The following is a 16,880-nucleotide window of genomic DNA, read 5'->3' as shown; positions in this document are numbered from 1 at the left end:
CTCAGTCTGAATACACTTGAGGGGAAAAATCCAGGTGTTGGAGATGGGAGTCAGAAAAAGTCTTCTGGTCATATTTGAGATTTTCTTTGCTCTTATGTGTTCTTTCAAAGCTAGGTTCTGCTAATGGTTGTGTGAATGCTCTGGGGTCTACCACTATAGACCTTCATCACACTGCATTACAGCAAGGGGTAGGTGACTCTGAGGGGGCTGGACAGGAACCACTAAAAGGCATGAGACAACAAAGTTCTCCAAGTTAGTAAAGAAAAAAAATGATACAGACCCATGAGTGTGAAGTCACTGACTCGAGCAGCAGCTGTAGGCACTTCTCAAACCTGCTAGGCATCTTCAGGAGAAATGTGTTTTGGGGGCTTAGTCTGCCCTCACTCTGCCAGACCAGCCAGTGAATTTCAAAGGCAGGAAAACTCCTGGCCTCTCTGACACCTCTTTTATGTTGTTCCAGGTCTGGAATGCTCTCTTCTCCTTCACCTCTGTCCTTTTTCCCCTTTATCTTTCAGTCTTGTGTCTTTCTGGGAGAACTTCCATGGGTATCATCTCCCACTGACTTCTGCCAGCCCACCTTTAGCCTTGGGGGTGGAGAGCATGTAACCACTGCTTAGATGCTTTGGCCAGTGTCACTGGACCAAGCAGCTGCCCTCTCTACTCCATGCTTTCCCAGATGATCTATGCACTACAAGCCTGGCTGCATCAGAAGAGATACATATCCATGCTCTTCTAGCATGGGCTCAGCTCACCCAACCGTATCCAGCACCCCTTCCCCCTCTTATGAAATTACTTTTCCCAATATTTAAGGGGAGGAATGCTGGGAAATTATCTTTCCCTCTGTCTTGCAGACTTTATAGCAGATAGGGAGGAGGAAATTAGGGATTTTCAGCATATGTGTGCATGTTTCCAAGAAGCCTATTTCTTGAATACCCAAGTGTTCATCAAGAGCCCAGGCAAGAGGAGATCTGAGATTGATCTGAGTGCTTTAACTGGTAGCCACCTGCTCAGGAGTGACTACTCCACATTGCCCAGGAACACAGTGATTTAGATCCCAAATGCAAGGGAATCCTGGTTGACAGCAGCAGATCTGGCTTGCCAGCAGGTTCCACATGAAAGTGTCCAGCTGGGCTGGTCCTTTTGTTTTAAAGCTGACATGTGGAGCTCCTTCTGCTTGTTGCACCTGAGTAAGAAGCACCCAGAGGCTGTGGCAATGGAGCTGTACACAAAGTGAACAGTAATGTCTTAGGGCCATATTCTGCCACCCTTTCCAGAAGTACTTCTATTGCCTGTGAATACTGACCTTGAAAGCAAGACCAGTCAGAGATTACACTTGAATGAGAGAGCGTTAGGTTGAAACTTTGACATTATCCTTTGGGGTTTAAAAGATGGGTTTGAGCCATACAAGTAGCCTCACTCCATGTCCAATAGCACAGTGCTAGATTTCTTCCCCAGGAACATTTCCTGGCTGTTGCAGGCTAATTTGCAAAGCTAGCCAGGTGAAACACTGTATTCAAGGCTTTTAGTTTGCTAATGTGGTGGCAGAGTATTTCCCACATCTCATAAATACCTGTAGCTACAATAAAGGGGTGAGTGGAGGCAGCAGTACTGAAGCAGCTCCACTCTCAGTCACAGGGCCAGGTTGGCACTGGCATAGAGTGGGTGGCAGAATTTGGCCTGGGTTGTGGAAACACCAAGATGTGTATATGTTTCCTGCTTCAGGTAATAATGTGCTAAGTTACTACTTTATGCACAGAGGTGTGGAAACCTTTTTTTATGTTTTTCCCTCCCTCCCTCCTCTTTCCGTTCTATGATCCAGACACCACTAACTGTATGGAGTTGATGACTGGCAGACTTTCCAAATGTGGTAAGAACTTCCTTCCCTTCTGCCTTTTCACCTTCCCCAGCCCCTGCTGAGCAACATAATAATGCGCCGTCCTGTCCTATTGCACCTCTTCCCTTCCCTATCCCTGCTCACCCACGCTCTTTTCAAGACTCCCCACCCTGTAACAACCCCCTATGTCTTTCACTCACCTGGAGGACACAAGCACATATCCCTTTTTCTGTTCCTCCCCATCCATGTACAGATGCACAGGCTCCACCACAGCTTTCCCCGTCATAGCACAAATGTGTGGTGTTACACTTGAGATACCCTCTCTCACTGTAACCCAGGCCAGTGATTTTCTTTTTCTTTCCTGATTTTTTTTTCCTCTTTTCTTTACTTGCTGCTGTTGATTCATGATTCTTCAGTCCCTTTTCTGCAGTGAAGCTGAATGCTGCCCTGCTAGCTGCTGTCTCCCTTGGTTTCCTGCTATTTGTTGAGACAGGAATGCTGTGTTATTTAATTCCATTTTGCATCCACCCCCTTCTTCCCCAGATGTCCTTGGGGTATGACCCTTTTAAATTCTTCATAAGACACACTGCAAATTATGTCAGACACTTAGCTAATGTAAACTGTCGTAGTTCCAGTCTGGACTTGGGGAAGGATGTTGTGTCTCTAGCTGGAGGAGTAGTGAACTTACTGAAGATTTGGAATTTCGCTAGGAAGAAAAAAAAAAATTCTGGAAAACTTGCAGCTCAGCTTGCTTGGGGTCACATGAATTTTGGTTAATTTGTCCCTAGCCTTCCCTCCCCTCTGTGCACACATGGACTGTATTCTTTCTTTCATTACTTGTGCCCCTACTCACTGCTCCAAATACAATAGTGGAAATACCCAATTACTGTGAGAGATGTTTTTCTCTTATTATTCATGTCTTGTACAGAAGGATTCTGTATGAGAGAACTCTGTTCTCTTTAGATTTCCATCCTGGTATCTAGGTTGAGTTCAGATACTTCTGGGAAAGGGAAGACAAGATGTTGGGGAAGCGTTCACTGAGCTGGTGCTGCTCTCCAGCTGGACCTGCAGCTCCTCCGCCATCCCTTTGTTAACTGAAGAAAGTTGTTCTGGAGTTGTTCTGGAGTCTGTAACCATAAAGGGAAGTTGTCATGGTGGAGATATTATTAGGTTTATGCATGTGTGACTGAGGCAGAATTTGGCCTGTTTCCTGTGCTTCAGACAATCTCTTTCCTTAAGTTGCAGCTTTGCTGGCAGTTCTTCCTTTGCTCTGAAAGGGGCTCATTTGAGTTCTTAGGTGACTTTTCTGATCTCCTCATGAAGACTCATTTCAGACCTTCAGCTTCTTGAAGGCATCAGACAGCAAATCCCTCTTCTTCCTCAAGACTTTGTTTCTTGTCTGGATCTGGCATTCACATCATACAAAAGTAGTGCCATGCTGATTCTGCTGATTGCTTGCAAGTTAATTGAGCTATAGAGATAACCAGCCAGTACCCTGCATTCTCTAGATAGAGAGCATCACTGCTCACTCACAGTTCATGCAGGCCCTCCAGCTGTCACTGTGTCAGCAGCAATCCAACAAGGGACAAAGAGGACAAGGTGAAGGCCAGCAGGGAGACTGTTTTGTGGCAGCTACAGCACAGACAGAAGACACTCAGAGAAACAGAGAGAGAGAAGAGACAGGATGGCCTGTAGGGGTTTAATGGAGCTGCTTCCTTTAAATCACATTGCAGTTGGTGACCTCACAAACAGTATACAGTGCTGCACCATGCTGAATTCCACCCTCCTGTATGAGTGAAGGGCTGTTTCATGTGCTGGAGCTCACCCATGGTTTAGACACGGGAATGACAGGGAACAGTGTGAGCCTGTTTAGCCTATTTCTGGCAAATCATCCTTCTGTGGTTCTGAAGATCAGAAACCCATGTGACGTTGGGAAAATGTTCATCTAGTAATAACAAGTAGTGTGTGAAAAACTGTATTCTCCGTGAGGTTTGACCTCGTCGTTGCTCCGTATTCTGACAGTGGGCACAGGTCATTCTTGCAAAAGGAGTTAACACTGGAGCAGGAAGAGCTAATCAGGTTCCTTATGCCTGACTCAGCCATGTGAAAGCTCTGGTGGGAACGAGGAACGTTTTCACCCACTCTAAACCACTGAATGTTGTAATTAACAGCAAAGCAAATTTGCTTAGTCCTTTAAATGTTATCTCATCTTCTGCTATCAGTGGTCATCAGTCTGAGAAGTGATTTTTCATACAGCCACTGGCATTGAGAAACAAGTTAATGTTGAACAGCTGAGGTATGTCACAGGAGCTGCCAGTATCCAAATGACACAACTGCTGCTGCATCAACCCTACCTGTGCAAACTAGAAAACCGCTGCCAACTCGTAGTATTTCACCATAGAAGAAAAGAATTTGGCTCATAATAAATTGAAATGCATGTTGGGGTGAAATATTTTATGTTTCCACCCATCTCAGCAGGGCATTGCTGTTGTCAGAAAGACTAGATTGGTTTCTGTGAAGTCTGTTCATAAGATTATATTTACCTTGTAAAAATTAAAATATTTGCATACAAAATGCAGCTGTAACCTGAAAAACGTCTACAGGAGTGATACTTTAGCTGATCTATTCCTGTGTGTATTCCGAGCCAAATCAGTTTAGTGACAAATAAGCTTTACCACTTTATGTGCTGCCATTAAGCCTTATAAAATCAGCACAGATGTAAAAGAACAAGCTGGATTCTGTTTCTTTTGAAGCAGGATTGAGAGAACAGTTTATTACCATCTAATCTGGTATTTATGTCTATCTCACTGAAAAATAGGTTGTATAATTAAGGTTCAAATAGGTTCTGCAGAGCCTTTACATTAAAAATAAAAATCAAGATAATACATAAACTGAAAAGCCCTCCAGCTTCAACCACAAAGCTGGGAATTAGAAAGCAAATATCATTCATTGTATATTGAATACATTGGATCTGTAGCTGTTGATACACACCACGCAGAAGCCCACAGTGCCACTTCAGTAGTCTTTGGTCAGGAAAGAGTCTCTCTTCACAAACTTTAGTGACTTCAAGTCTTTCATGTAGTGAGCTGAGAATTTCTTTGGGTGATTGGTTCCATAGTAGGGCTGGTACATAGCTTTTGATAGCTCCCCTTCCCAGCCATTCCCAGTCTTTTGGAGTCCTTGGTAAGTATGTTGTGCCAAGGTGCTTGCTGCTGACAGGAAGCTCTGAAAAGCCTGCCTTATCCTCCACTTTACCTTCTGAGATTAACCCAGAAAGACTGTAAACTTCCCAGTCTCCACACCACCACTATTGGAGGATGAATTTTACTTCTAAGTAATGTAATTTTTGCTTGTTATTCTCCATCTCTGATGATTCTCAATAAAGTCTTCAGTTACATTAGTGGCACTATCATGGAAAGAGGGTGATGCTAAGAGAAGGTTAGTATGGATAACTACTGCAGCTCCAGTCAAATCATGCTGTCATGTTAGGTACTGCACAACCATACATTCCTGCAAAATCTTAGACCCTGTGCAAGCTGCAAAGAAGGCCTTGTGTTTACTTTAAAGTACTTATCTTGTATTGCTGCTTACAATTGAAAACCTGGATTCCTGGCACCAGAGTTAAACAAAGCTTTTTGGTTCTTGGTGCATACAGTGGCTATCACCAAAATGATCTGATCAAACCAAAGCACAGCAAATCCACTTGCCTTTCCTATCTCTCCAATGTATCTCTTTCAGAGCTTTTGCTTCCAGTGTTTAGGACTTTACATTTTTCCTATTCAGAGCCGTCTGATCTTGTTGGCCATGGCCAGTCATCCTCTGCAGACAGAGAACCACACTGCAGTAAAGGCTTCTCTTTGTAGCTCCCTGCAATCACAGTTTGATTCATACAGACACAAGCCCATGTCAGTAGCATCCCAAGCTACTTGAGAAGTTAGGAAACATTTTTGTAGTTTCAAACTGGTTACGTCACATTTGGGTTGCAATCGCAGCCTGTAGTTTTGTGAGTGCTTGTTTAAGAGTCTGTTTTTGTTTTTAGTAACAGCAGCAAATACCTGGACTTGGTGTTCTTGGAAGTGATCCTGACCCATGTTGGCATTAATTAGAGTAATCCTGCTTCTCACAAAGAAGCTGTTTGATGGAAGAGGAGGTTGGTGATTTGCATCCAAAAAGTTGCAACTGTTGGCAAAAATATTGATGTCAAAACCTGCAGGAAAAAAACATAGGCTGCCCTCCCAGCTGAAAGGCTCTTCTCAGCACTGTCACACCATGAGGTGGTCAGAACAATGGGTTTTTATTAACATTCCTGAAAAATGTGCTGGCTCCTGGTTTTTCTGACCATGGCTGACTCTCCAGTTCAAATTGTGACCCAGCTGAGAGACAAAAGGAAGAAGACCCACCTGAGAGATCACATATTCATTCAAAATGGGTGGATTGCAATAAGTAAGATAATTCAGTGGTTCTAAAGAGTTCAAGCCAGGTTTACCAGTTATCCCTGCCCATTCTGCCAGTATCTTTTGCTGTCCAAAGGAATGGCTGACTCCCACATACTGTAGTTACATGTAGTCTTCAGTCTAGTGTTACACTGGGGAGACATTCCTTTTCCAATTCATGCCTCATGATTTTGCCCTGTAGAAGAAGGTAGCAACAAAAAAGGCAACTTGGTACTAAAAATTAGTCCAGATGTATTGAACTGTTTCATATCAGATCCTATTTTGACAGCTATGGTTAGATTTTTACTATCCAATACAAGATCTTTTCCTCTTTCTCTGTAATAAAAATATCTAATATAGAAAACACAGATATCTCACTCTTAATTAAGATCACAGTGCTTTATTTATGATAGCCGGTGTTCCAGGAGGCTACATGGAAATACTTGTTTGCTGTACTAAGCTAAGTTTGAGATGGCCTTCCCAGAATATTAGATCATATTTTGAAGTGATTTATTCAGTGGAGATGGGGAACCAACATTTTAGCAGCATGCACAGGTCATCTCTCTCCTTAGGAACAGGTCAAAGAACTTGAAACCCATAATATAATATGTGAACATCCATCTGGCAGGAAAGATCAAAATTGAATTATTAAGTGCTAATACATTTCTGACATTTTTATAGGTAAAAAAAATTGGAATAAAGCTGCAGAAATCTCTAAGAGAATGGGTAGCAACAATTCTATCGTTTGCTGTGGCTTTACAGGTGTGGGTCATCAGCTTCCCTTCTCAGCACATACTTGTGCAGGCAGATCTGTATAAAAGGACAGGCAGATACAAAAAATTCGTGGGCTTAGACCTTTACTATTCAATTTGCCAGAAGAGCATGACTCCACAACGGAATCTGGCATCTTTTCATCCCACCACTATCCTTGCCTGCTCTTTCAGTGCCACCAGCTGTCCAAATGAATGTATGATTCCCTGCTCTCCTTCATCATGTCTCCTTTTTTGAACATTACGTGGTGGTGCTGGATTGGCCAGAGCTTCTCATCAGTAACAGACACGTTTGGTTTCTGATTCCTTACTCATGCCTTGGCTCTGCAGGAGGCAGCAGCAAGGAAATGGGCCTCATCCCTTCGGGGCTTTGCTGCCCGTGTTCACCATTCCTTAACTCATTACCCCAGAGCTACCTGTCTCAGTAATACTGTCTGTGAGGAGAGGCTGAACAGGATCTCAGCTTCTCTGTGTGTTTATGAGAGTGAGAGAAAAAATGTGTAAGATTGAGGCAGAATGGCCATCTGGATGCTTCTGGCTAGACACAGATATTGGTCCACCCTCCTGCAGAGGAGATGGGATGTTTTAGGGGAGTAAGAACAAGGATGGGTCAGGTTGGTTGTTCAGGTCTGCCCAGATGGGTAGCAACTGGAAGTTCCCACCTGCTGGTGGCATGGATACCTGTGCCAATGCTGTGTGTAAACTTGAGTAGTTCCAGTTCTGCAGTAGTTCTGCAGTTTGTTTCTGCAGACACTGTTCTCAGTTGGCATTTTTACTGGCAGAGTCCAAGGACTCTGGAAAGTAAGTCACCTTTCCCAGCTGCAATTCAGGTTTCCTGCCAAGAAACTGGAGTTGTTCCCTGGACTGTCTGTCAGTAGTTAGTGAGCTGGGTGAGGCATCTGTCTCATTTGGATTTGTACAGTGCCTAGGTTGGGATCTCTTCAGCCTGGAGGGAGACTCCTACATGATACTACAACTAAACGAAGAGGAATGGGCCACTTTATCTTTCTGTCATCCCTTTCACTGCATATACTCTTGCAGTGAGTTCTGTATTTTAAGTCATTTGTTTCTGAAGGCAGAAGGGACTCTGCCAACAGAAACCGAGCAAACAGACAAAAAAATGCCTCATCTTAACAAAGAGGGCTAGAACTCTATAAAAGTAGCAAAATGGATTTGAAAGGAAATGGATTATCACCCATTAAGAGAGTGTTTTAATGCTTTATGTGAAAGAAGTTGGATTTTTGTTACATGGTTCACTGAAACCACAGCTGCTATCAAAACACAGAGCAACCTAGGGATGAAAAAGACAAGGGCTAAAGAGTAAGGAATAAGTATAGGAAGAAAACCTCAGTAGCAGAAGCAGGCAGAAGACAATCAGGAAGGATGTGAAAGCAATAAGGGAAGAAATAAGAGAAGTCAGGTTGAGAAAAGGTGTCTCTTCCCAGTGGAGACCTATGTTTTCCAATTCACTTTCTCCCAAAGCCCAAGATAAATATGCAGAAACCCAAAGTATCTCAGGCCATACAGAAAGAAAAGGTAGAGGATAATCCCACAGATGGCATATTTGTTTTGTGCAACTTTTGTGTTCAGCACCACAAGGATTAGTGCATTAACAATACACAGACTTCAGAGAGATGGTTTCACAGATGAAGGAAGTGCCTCTGGGTTTGCTTCTGTGAAGTCAATGGGAATGTTGCTATTTGCTTCAATGAAAGGAGGGCCATGTCTTTATCTGACTGTCTTAAAAACGTTACAAAAAGCAGACTTGAATCAGTAACCAAAGCCTCCATGCTTGTCCTGAACCTGCTTGTTCACCACCTCCTGTTATGTTCTGTGGAGGACTGTGAGGGTCTTTACAAGGTCAGAGCAGGGTCTTTGCAAGGTGCATCCTTTCCTGGTGTCACTTGAGGTGCCTGGAGTGATTCCCTTTATTTTCTCCTTCCTCTCCTATCTGGGTGCTCCACTTCCACTTGGCTTCGAAAAGTGCTGACACCACTGGGGCTAGATATTGGTCCACATATATCCACTCTGATATAGGTCAGTGTCACAACAGGCTTCCTAAGAACAGCAGATGAAATACTGAGGACTGTAAGGGTTGATACAGACTGCCTGCCCAGCTTCCTTCTATATTTTTGTGTCTACCTCTAGCCCTGTTTCTTCCTCTTAGCACTTGTTGTATCCAAATCCATTCATGGTTTTGATTTCTTTCATGGTATTTGGCTGTGACAGTGCTGTACACAGGTGCCCCAAACCAGTTCCTTCTCCATAAATCTGTTTCTCTCAGCATCCTTTCAATACGTGACCCTTTCATAAGCTTCAGTGCTTGTTTTCAAACCCATTCCCCTTCCCCATCTTGCAGCAAACAGCTCCTTGGTCTAACTCAAAACTGCACATATCCATCTCCTCCTAACAGACATAAACCTAATGCTCTGAGCCTCCCCTCCTGCCTCTGATCCTTCTCTCGGTTTCTCACCCTTGCTTTCTTTGCTCTGTGCTGATGAACATTTGCTCCCAAGGGGAAAGAAGACCTTAGTCTGTGCACGAAACACCAGGGATGTTCTGAAGAATCATTAAGCCTAACCTTCATCCCTGTCCAGAGGAAATGGGATGTCATCTCACTTTCTGAAATAAGAAAGGCAGCCTTTTTGAGGCCCCCTGATGGACTTACAGGTGTAAGAGCCTATGACACATCTTGAACTGAATGCTAGGCATGGAAGATTGCTGAAAAACCTATTCTAAACCATCATCGCCTGCATTTTCAAGTCTTGTTTTACTGGATTTATAACCTCAAAGGGAACTGACAACTAACAGGAGCAACACCCTGCACCATTTTCATGCTTCCAGCATAGCTGACCCATTCTTGTGTATCTCCAGCATAAAGGTGTGAGGACTCCTTGTCTATCCAAAGAGCAGTGTGAACACCAGCCCAGGATCAGTTTTTTCTTGACTGCCAGGACAGGAGACCATTATTACTTACAATTTAATTACAAGTACAAAAGGCAAAGGAAGGAAAGGGTTAGTGAAATGGCCTATTTTAGTTTTCAGTAGCTCTCTAAAGATCCCTAAGGATTTTCTTACCTCCCATTAAAATTTTGACCGAAAATGCTGATTGTAAGGAATCCAGTAGTGATACAGGCAAAGAAAAGCAGACTGTTAAATACTTTTGCTGCAATAAATCTCCAGGCACTTGAAAGCCAGTAGGGCATGAGGAGGAGAAAGGGTGGATGAAACATGGGCTGCATATTTTAGTAGGATGACTAAAAATCCTGTATCAGGGCTCAGCAAATACAAGATGTATAATTTCTAAAGTGTTTTATTGCTCCATTCTTGCAAGTTGTACTTTTGTCACTGTTTCTGTCTACATGAAAACGAAAAACTTTCCCAGCTCCTGCAGAGCCCTGCTTATTCTGCCCTCATCTTTCCCTCTAAGCTTGTTAAATAAACTGCCCAGCGGAATAACTGGAGATATTCCCCTACTCTTTTCTCCCAACCTAGCAGTCTTTTCCTCTCCAGCATTTTTTTCAGTGCTCTTTTTCATTCTCTCTGCTGACTCCATTTGCTTATGAAGATGAGGGGTCCAAAGCCACCTGAGAACCAGATCTGCCCACATTCCTGCATTCAAGGCTGAGTGTTTGCTTTCTTTTTTCTCTTTTCATTGAAAAATGGTATCCACCTAAAAGAAGTAGAAATGAGTCTGAGTTGATAAAAAGGAGTCTGTGCAGAGTGTGTGCCCACAAACCTAAAACAGTTTCAAGGAGGCTTAGGGAAATCTCTGACGTAGAAGTCATAGATGTGGAGGAGATATCTCCTTTCCCAAGCATTTGCATGCATGTGGAAGGGAGCAGGTGGAGTTCAGGGAGGTCTGACCCCAAAGTGACTGACTTTATGAAAGCCTTTCTCTTCTTAGTCAGAAATTGAGATGTGTGCTCTGCCTGGTTGGTTGTGCCCATCACTAAGGCTTCAGTCAGTTGGGTGAATGATGCCCTTCCAGAAACTCACGGCGTGTTGCTTGTGGCTTTAGTGTAACTGAGTGACAGAACCAGGGCAAGCAGAATATTAACCACAAAGCAGCAGGTACAGGAAGTCAAGGAATGAATTAGATTAATAAGATTAGGATCCTTCACTGTATTTGCCAGCCATGTGATTTTTCTCAATGCCTGTTAACAAGCAGAGGAAAGCAGCAACTACCTTGTTAGCACAGGGCAGGAAAAAAAAGAGTAACACATTCAGTTTTGCAGAGCACAAATACTATGTATTTCCTCTTTCTCTGTGTAAGAAGTTGATGGCTGTCTAGCATTTTCAATTAGAGAAATAGAAAGTACTCAACAAGCTCTTCAGCTGAATTGCCATGCACAGAAAGTACTTGCCTGCTGTAGTTACTGGGTTACTGATGTTCGGAACGAAAGTGAAGGGAAATAACAATATTCCCAAGCCACCAGTGTCCACCAGTCTCTGCTATGAGGAAGCCCTTTGCTCCTGACTGAATGTTCCCATCTTGGGGATGAAAGGTTCCATTCTTCACAGCATTCTACCACATTGGAAGCCAAATACAAGGAGCCCATTTCCTTCTGGGAGCTGGAGGTAGAAATGATTTGAATTTGATAGAACAGTAAAGCTAACAGTCCCCATACTGAGAAAACCATCATGGGGTTTTAATGATCATGAACAGGCATCACCTCCATGGTATATACATCAGATAAAAAACACCTGCAATATCCATATTCAAAGGGTTTAGTGTGACCCCTCCTATGTTTGATAAAGATTAATCCCCCAATCCAAAAAAATGAAAAGGGACTAGAAATTCCAAAAAAAGGCTACCTTTCCAGAAGTACCTGGTCCCTTTCCCTCAGTAGCACCCCAGAGCCTTTCCTCAGGTAAACACCACACACCCTCAACACAGAACTAGATTAAGAGCATATAACCGTGCTGCCTGGAGGTCCAAATGGCACAAAAGGTTGTATTCATGTGCCCAGTGCCCAGTCCTTGTTAACACTGCAGCCCAATCTACAGGCTGGCTTAAGGAGATGCCTGTTCCAGTAGCCCACAACTCTACCTCCCTCTCTGGCTCCTAACTGCACTGGAATGTGTATCAGTGCTGTGGAGACTGTGTTGCAGAGAGATCATAAATTCAGGACAGTGAGGTAGTAGGTCTTGACCTTGTCAGGTCCCAGAAACAGGTAGATGCATAACAGCCTACTTCCACATTCAGCATCTTCATTTCCAGGTACCTGTTGTAGGGAGGGTCTGGAGGTGCCCTGAAGCCTGCGAGTGCAAACCACAGACCACACATGCAGATGGCAACACTCATCTCAGCCATACTTCATTTTCCCAGTGCTGCTTCCCTGGGACCACTCAGGTGCTTCAGGCTTAGTCATGACAGGTTGGCAAGGAGATACCCAGAACGAAATAAAATGCAAGCAAGGAAATCCTAATGCCTGGTGTAGACAGAGAGCTTAGCAAGGCTGCAGAGCAAAGCACTGATGGGCAGCCACATGGAAATACCCTGTGTTTGTAACAGCAGCAATAGGATGGAATTTGCCTGTGTCCAACATTACAGTCACTGACATTTCCGTGTGGAGTGGCCAAGTGAATCCTAGTAATGGGCTGACCTATTTCAGTCACATGATACTGTTTTCCTCCTGCTGGGTGAGACAGCAATGCTTCCCCACTCAGGAAAAAACGAGGACCTTTCCCCTAGGTGCTTTGTGCTCCCAGGTTCTTTATTTCTGTAGGTGTCCCATCCTAAACACTCTTCCTCTTCCTGCTCATTGTCTTCATCCCCCACACACCCCCACGCACGTGGCTCTGGATCTCCTCATCATGTTCTTCTCGTTAAAAACCCCATTGTTCATTTGTTTGTTTGTTCTCTCTCTTTCTCTCCTCTTTTTCTCTCTCTTTCCCTCTCGTTTTTTTTTTTTTTCCTTCTTTCTTTCTTTCTTTCTTTCTTTCTTTTTTTGTCTCCTCTGTTTTGTGTACCCAGGCAGCCCATTGAGTAACTTCTTTGACGTAATTAAACAACTTTTTTCAGACGAGAAGAACGGGCAGGTGAGCCATCCCCCCGGCACGCCAACCAAGCATAGCGCAAACAGCAAGCGGAGCGATTCCGGTTCTAATGACTATGGGTCTAGAGGAGACAATAAGTACCCTGCTGGCAAAGACAAGGCAAAGATGGTCTCATCAGTCGGCCTACAAGACCAACCTTAAATAAACACATAAAAAATTAAATAACTTAGCGAAAAAAAAAAAAAAAAACAAAAAACAAAAAACAAAACAAAACAAAAAGAAAAAAGCAAGAAAGAATGAAAGAATATTCCTTAGCAAGCTAGCCTCTAAACTAGAAGGATGTATATACCTTGCCACAACAGTACAAAACTGTCTATAGACAAATTTTGTATGAAGGAATGACTGTATATATATACATATATATATTTATATATGATATATAATATATATCTCAGAAACAAACACAAAAACAAACGAATGAAAGAATGAAAAGAAAAGAAAGAAAAGAAAAGGTAGCACAGATGACAAACCCAGTTCACCAGATCTTGGGTTGTGGTTTTTTCCAGTTGTTTTTTTTTTCCTCCCTTTTTTTGAATGTTTTGCTTTTTTTCTCCTTCCTGATTTTTTGGGTTTTTTTTTTTTTTTTTTGGTTTTCTTTTGTTTTGTTTCTTGTTCTGTTCATGCTCTCTCTGTGTTTCTGACGACACCACTTGTTTCCGCTCTGCTACCAGGAATTATCCCGAAAAGTTAACATGTCAGCCACGGCTTCACCTTCTGTGCTCTGCGGACACTTGTTGACGGAAGGCAACCGATGTAGACTGTCCAAGGACCAGTCCTGTTTGAGGTTCCCAGCCTCCCCTCTCCCTTCAGGAAGTGGGCTTCTCCCCCACTTCTCCCCAAACACCTCCCCAATGCACGCCTGGTTTTTTTTCTCCCCTCTCTTTTTCTTTTTTGGTGCTCCACAAGAGAGATCTGCTCAGTTATGGGATTGCAGAGTCTGGGCTCAAAGGAGGTTGCAAATTGTTGGAGTGAATTATTTACCCTTGGCAACTTCTGTCCGCGCAGGTGAACGCAGCCCAGAGAGGGAGGGTGTGGGGAAGGAGACGGGTGTAGCGGGAGCGCAGTGTTCCATGAATCCAGAGCACGTTCTCATCAGAAACCAGCCAGGAGCAACTCAAAACTAAGCGTTGAACCAAGACAATATTGGGGAGCTTCATCAAGGGATTTTCTTACCTTTTTCTTTTTTTCTCCCCACCACCTTTTCCTTTTCTTTTGCCCCCTTTTTTTATATATACATGTATATATGTGTGTATATTTATGTATAAATATACATACATACATATATATATATACACACACACAAACTAATTGGTTTTTATACTGTATCATTTTGCTTTTTAACCTGCTGGAAGGGGAAAGGAGTAAACATAGGAGGGAGAGGGGGTTCAATGAATAAACACATACAAACAAAACATTAAAACTTAGGGAAAAGGCAACTTCTGGTAGCAAAGAAGAGGGACAAGACTCTGCCAAGGACTGTCTCTCCCATCACCAGGCACAGTTGCTGCTGCTGCTACTGCTGCTCCTCCTTCAACACCTTCCTCCCCACCTGTCAACTCCCTGCCACTGTGCCACCGCGCTGGGACCTTCTTCAACCAGCTGGATCCTCCACCACACCCTGCATTTAGAGGCAATTGTTGTGTTACTAGTGCTGCATTGATATCAGTATTATTATTTCTTTAAGTTACCAGTTTCATTTGTTGGCTTGGGTGATTTTTTTCTTAAAAAAAAAGGAAAAAAGAAAAAAAAAAAGAAAAAAAAAAAGAAGATGAAGAGGAGGAAGAAAAGAGACTTATATTGGGTTTTATTTCCTCTGTGTGTGTGTGTGTGTGTGTGTGTGCAAAATCACTGGCACTTAGTTCATCAGAGCAAGACAAGGTGGAGTCAGGGCAATGGGAGACTTAATCACGAAGCTACTGTAAACTTTAAAATTTACTGCAAGATATTTTTATAACGTTTTGGTTTTGGTTTTGGTTTTGTTTTTTTGTTTTTGAAGGGGAGGAGGGTGGGATTGGGTGGATGGGGACCTTTTTTTTTTTGTGTTTCAGTTATTAGGTCTTGGTTATTTATATATACATATATATATATTTAAAAAAATAAGCTGTTAGATATATCTTCTGTTTAATAACTGTGTAGAGGCAACATTGATTCTTATTTATTTTGGGGAGGAGGGGGAAAAAAGACACAGAAACCCTGTAAGTGTTGATTTTGTGACTTTGAGAAAGAAGAATTGCCGCCTTTTTTCCTCCTCCTCAAGAGTTATGTGACCAAGTGTAACTTATTCTGGCCCAAGCTCAAAGGTTAAACAAACAAAAAAACGTGGTTTTACGCGTGGAAGACAAAACACAGTGAGAAGTATTTCTTGACTGAGATTTTAAGAATGTAGGCTTAGCATTAGTGTTCAGCTCTTTTATGACCTTCGATTGCTGCTCGTTGGGTTCCTATGGGTGTATGTTGTATCGCAAGTTTATTTTTTTTTTTAATGATAATGTTGGATGAGTTCTTTTTTGTTGTTGTTGTCGTTGTTGGTTTTTTTAATAATTTTTTCCCCTTCTTGGACCAGTTTTACTTGTACATAGGTTTGAAGATTAAAAAGAATTTTTAAAGACACAACTGGGGCAAAGACCTTTGACTTCTGCCCTGTTTCCCCATTCCCCCAAATGGGAGGGATTTATTTTAATTTTTTTGCTTTATTTATTTATTTATTTTCCCTATTCTTAAACTTTTCTCTCTCGTATTGCTGTGTGCATGTCAGACACCAGGGGGTGATGGCTGGGGAGGGGGGGAGGCAAGGGTGCAGGAGAGGGGGGCAGTTTTAATTGCATGACATTGCTGTAAATTAGTCTCTTTTGCTTTCGTTGTCTTTCCTGCCTCTGCCCTCTCTCTACTTCTCCTCCGAGCTCCCCTCCCATCACCCCCGTCCTTCTTTTCCCTCTTTTCTCTTCCCTTGTGTATAGATTTTGATGCTTCTGTTACATTGTACCTCTACAAAAGGCTGGGATTTCAATACAAGATAATAATAATAATTTAAAAATACCTATATCAGCAAAACCCATGTGGTACAAGCAGGAAGGGGATTACTTACACAAGATATAAGAATAAATGAAAGCAATACCTCTTGTTATCCTTCCTATTTTGTACTTCGAAGACACACACGCACGCACACACACATATACAGACACAAACTGACATTATTTAATGGTTTGAAATGGACAAAAAAAATCTGATGTATCCCTTGTTAAATAACTGTGAGCAACTTTAGTTCAAAAACCAATAAATTCATTCAGTAAAGATACCAGCTGTTGAGTGTCCTGTTTATGTCCGTGAAAACAAACTTCTGGCCAGTGCCAGAGCCGGTAAGTACCGTGGCACGGCCTCCTGCACTGAAGGAGCTGAAGATGGCAGCTGAAAGAAGGCAGCGCACTCCTGGCCATGGAATTAACGCCAGGGTCCGAGGAGCAAGGACAGCTCAACCCTGTAGGCCTGGCTTTCCGCAGTAACGTGTTCCAAAGCTTAATCCAAATTTCAGAGCAATCGCACCCCCTGAGATCTGGTCTGGTTGGAAGCCACTGTACCAAAAACTGTGACTGCGTGTGATTGTTCTCCTCTCTAACCTGAGCTTCTCGCGTTGCTTCCAGATTTAGCAGTAGGAAGGATTTCTGCACCCTCCCTGCCTGAAACAGTCACAAACATTTGAGAGAGCTGCTCAGGTACGTCCCTGGCTTGTGTGGGGCTGGGGTTTGTTGCTGGCTGGTTGGACAATCCGTGTGGCTGCTGGCT

General features: G+C 43.0%; 1 protein-coding gene across 2 annotated transcripts in view; it reads left to right on the top strand.

Moving 5' to 3' along the window:
* BRSK2 (BR serine/threonine kinase 2) overlaps nt 1-13,241 on the top strand; it is a gene marked incomplete at both ends in the record, with an annotated part of 307,761 nt that extends 294,520 nt beyond the window's left edge. Inside the window, 2 exons of one of the 2 annotated variants that reach the window (XM_082283909.1) lie at nt 1,820-1,867; nt 13,018-13,241. In XM_082283909.1, coding sequence (XP_082140035.1) covers nt 1,820-1,867; nt 13,018-13,241 — 272 coding nt within the window. The remainder of the gene's footprint in view (nt 1-1,819; nt 1,868-13,017) is intronic. The other variant, XM_082283910.1, reaches the window with a different exon arrangement.
* Nucleotides 13,242-16,880: the final 3,639 nt, after the last annotated feature.

Source organism: Coloeus monedula (assembly GCF_965178545.1).
Source record: "Coloeus monedula genome assembly, chromosome: 6".
Classification (NCBI taxonomy): domain Eukaryota; kingdom Metazoa; phylum Chordata; class Aves; order Passeriformes; family Corvidae; genus Coloeus; species Coloeus monedula.
Note: the sequence above shows the minus strand (reverse complement) of the source record. Positions and strands in the feature narration are given on the sequence as shown.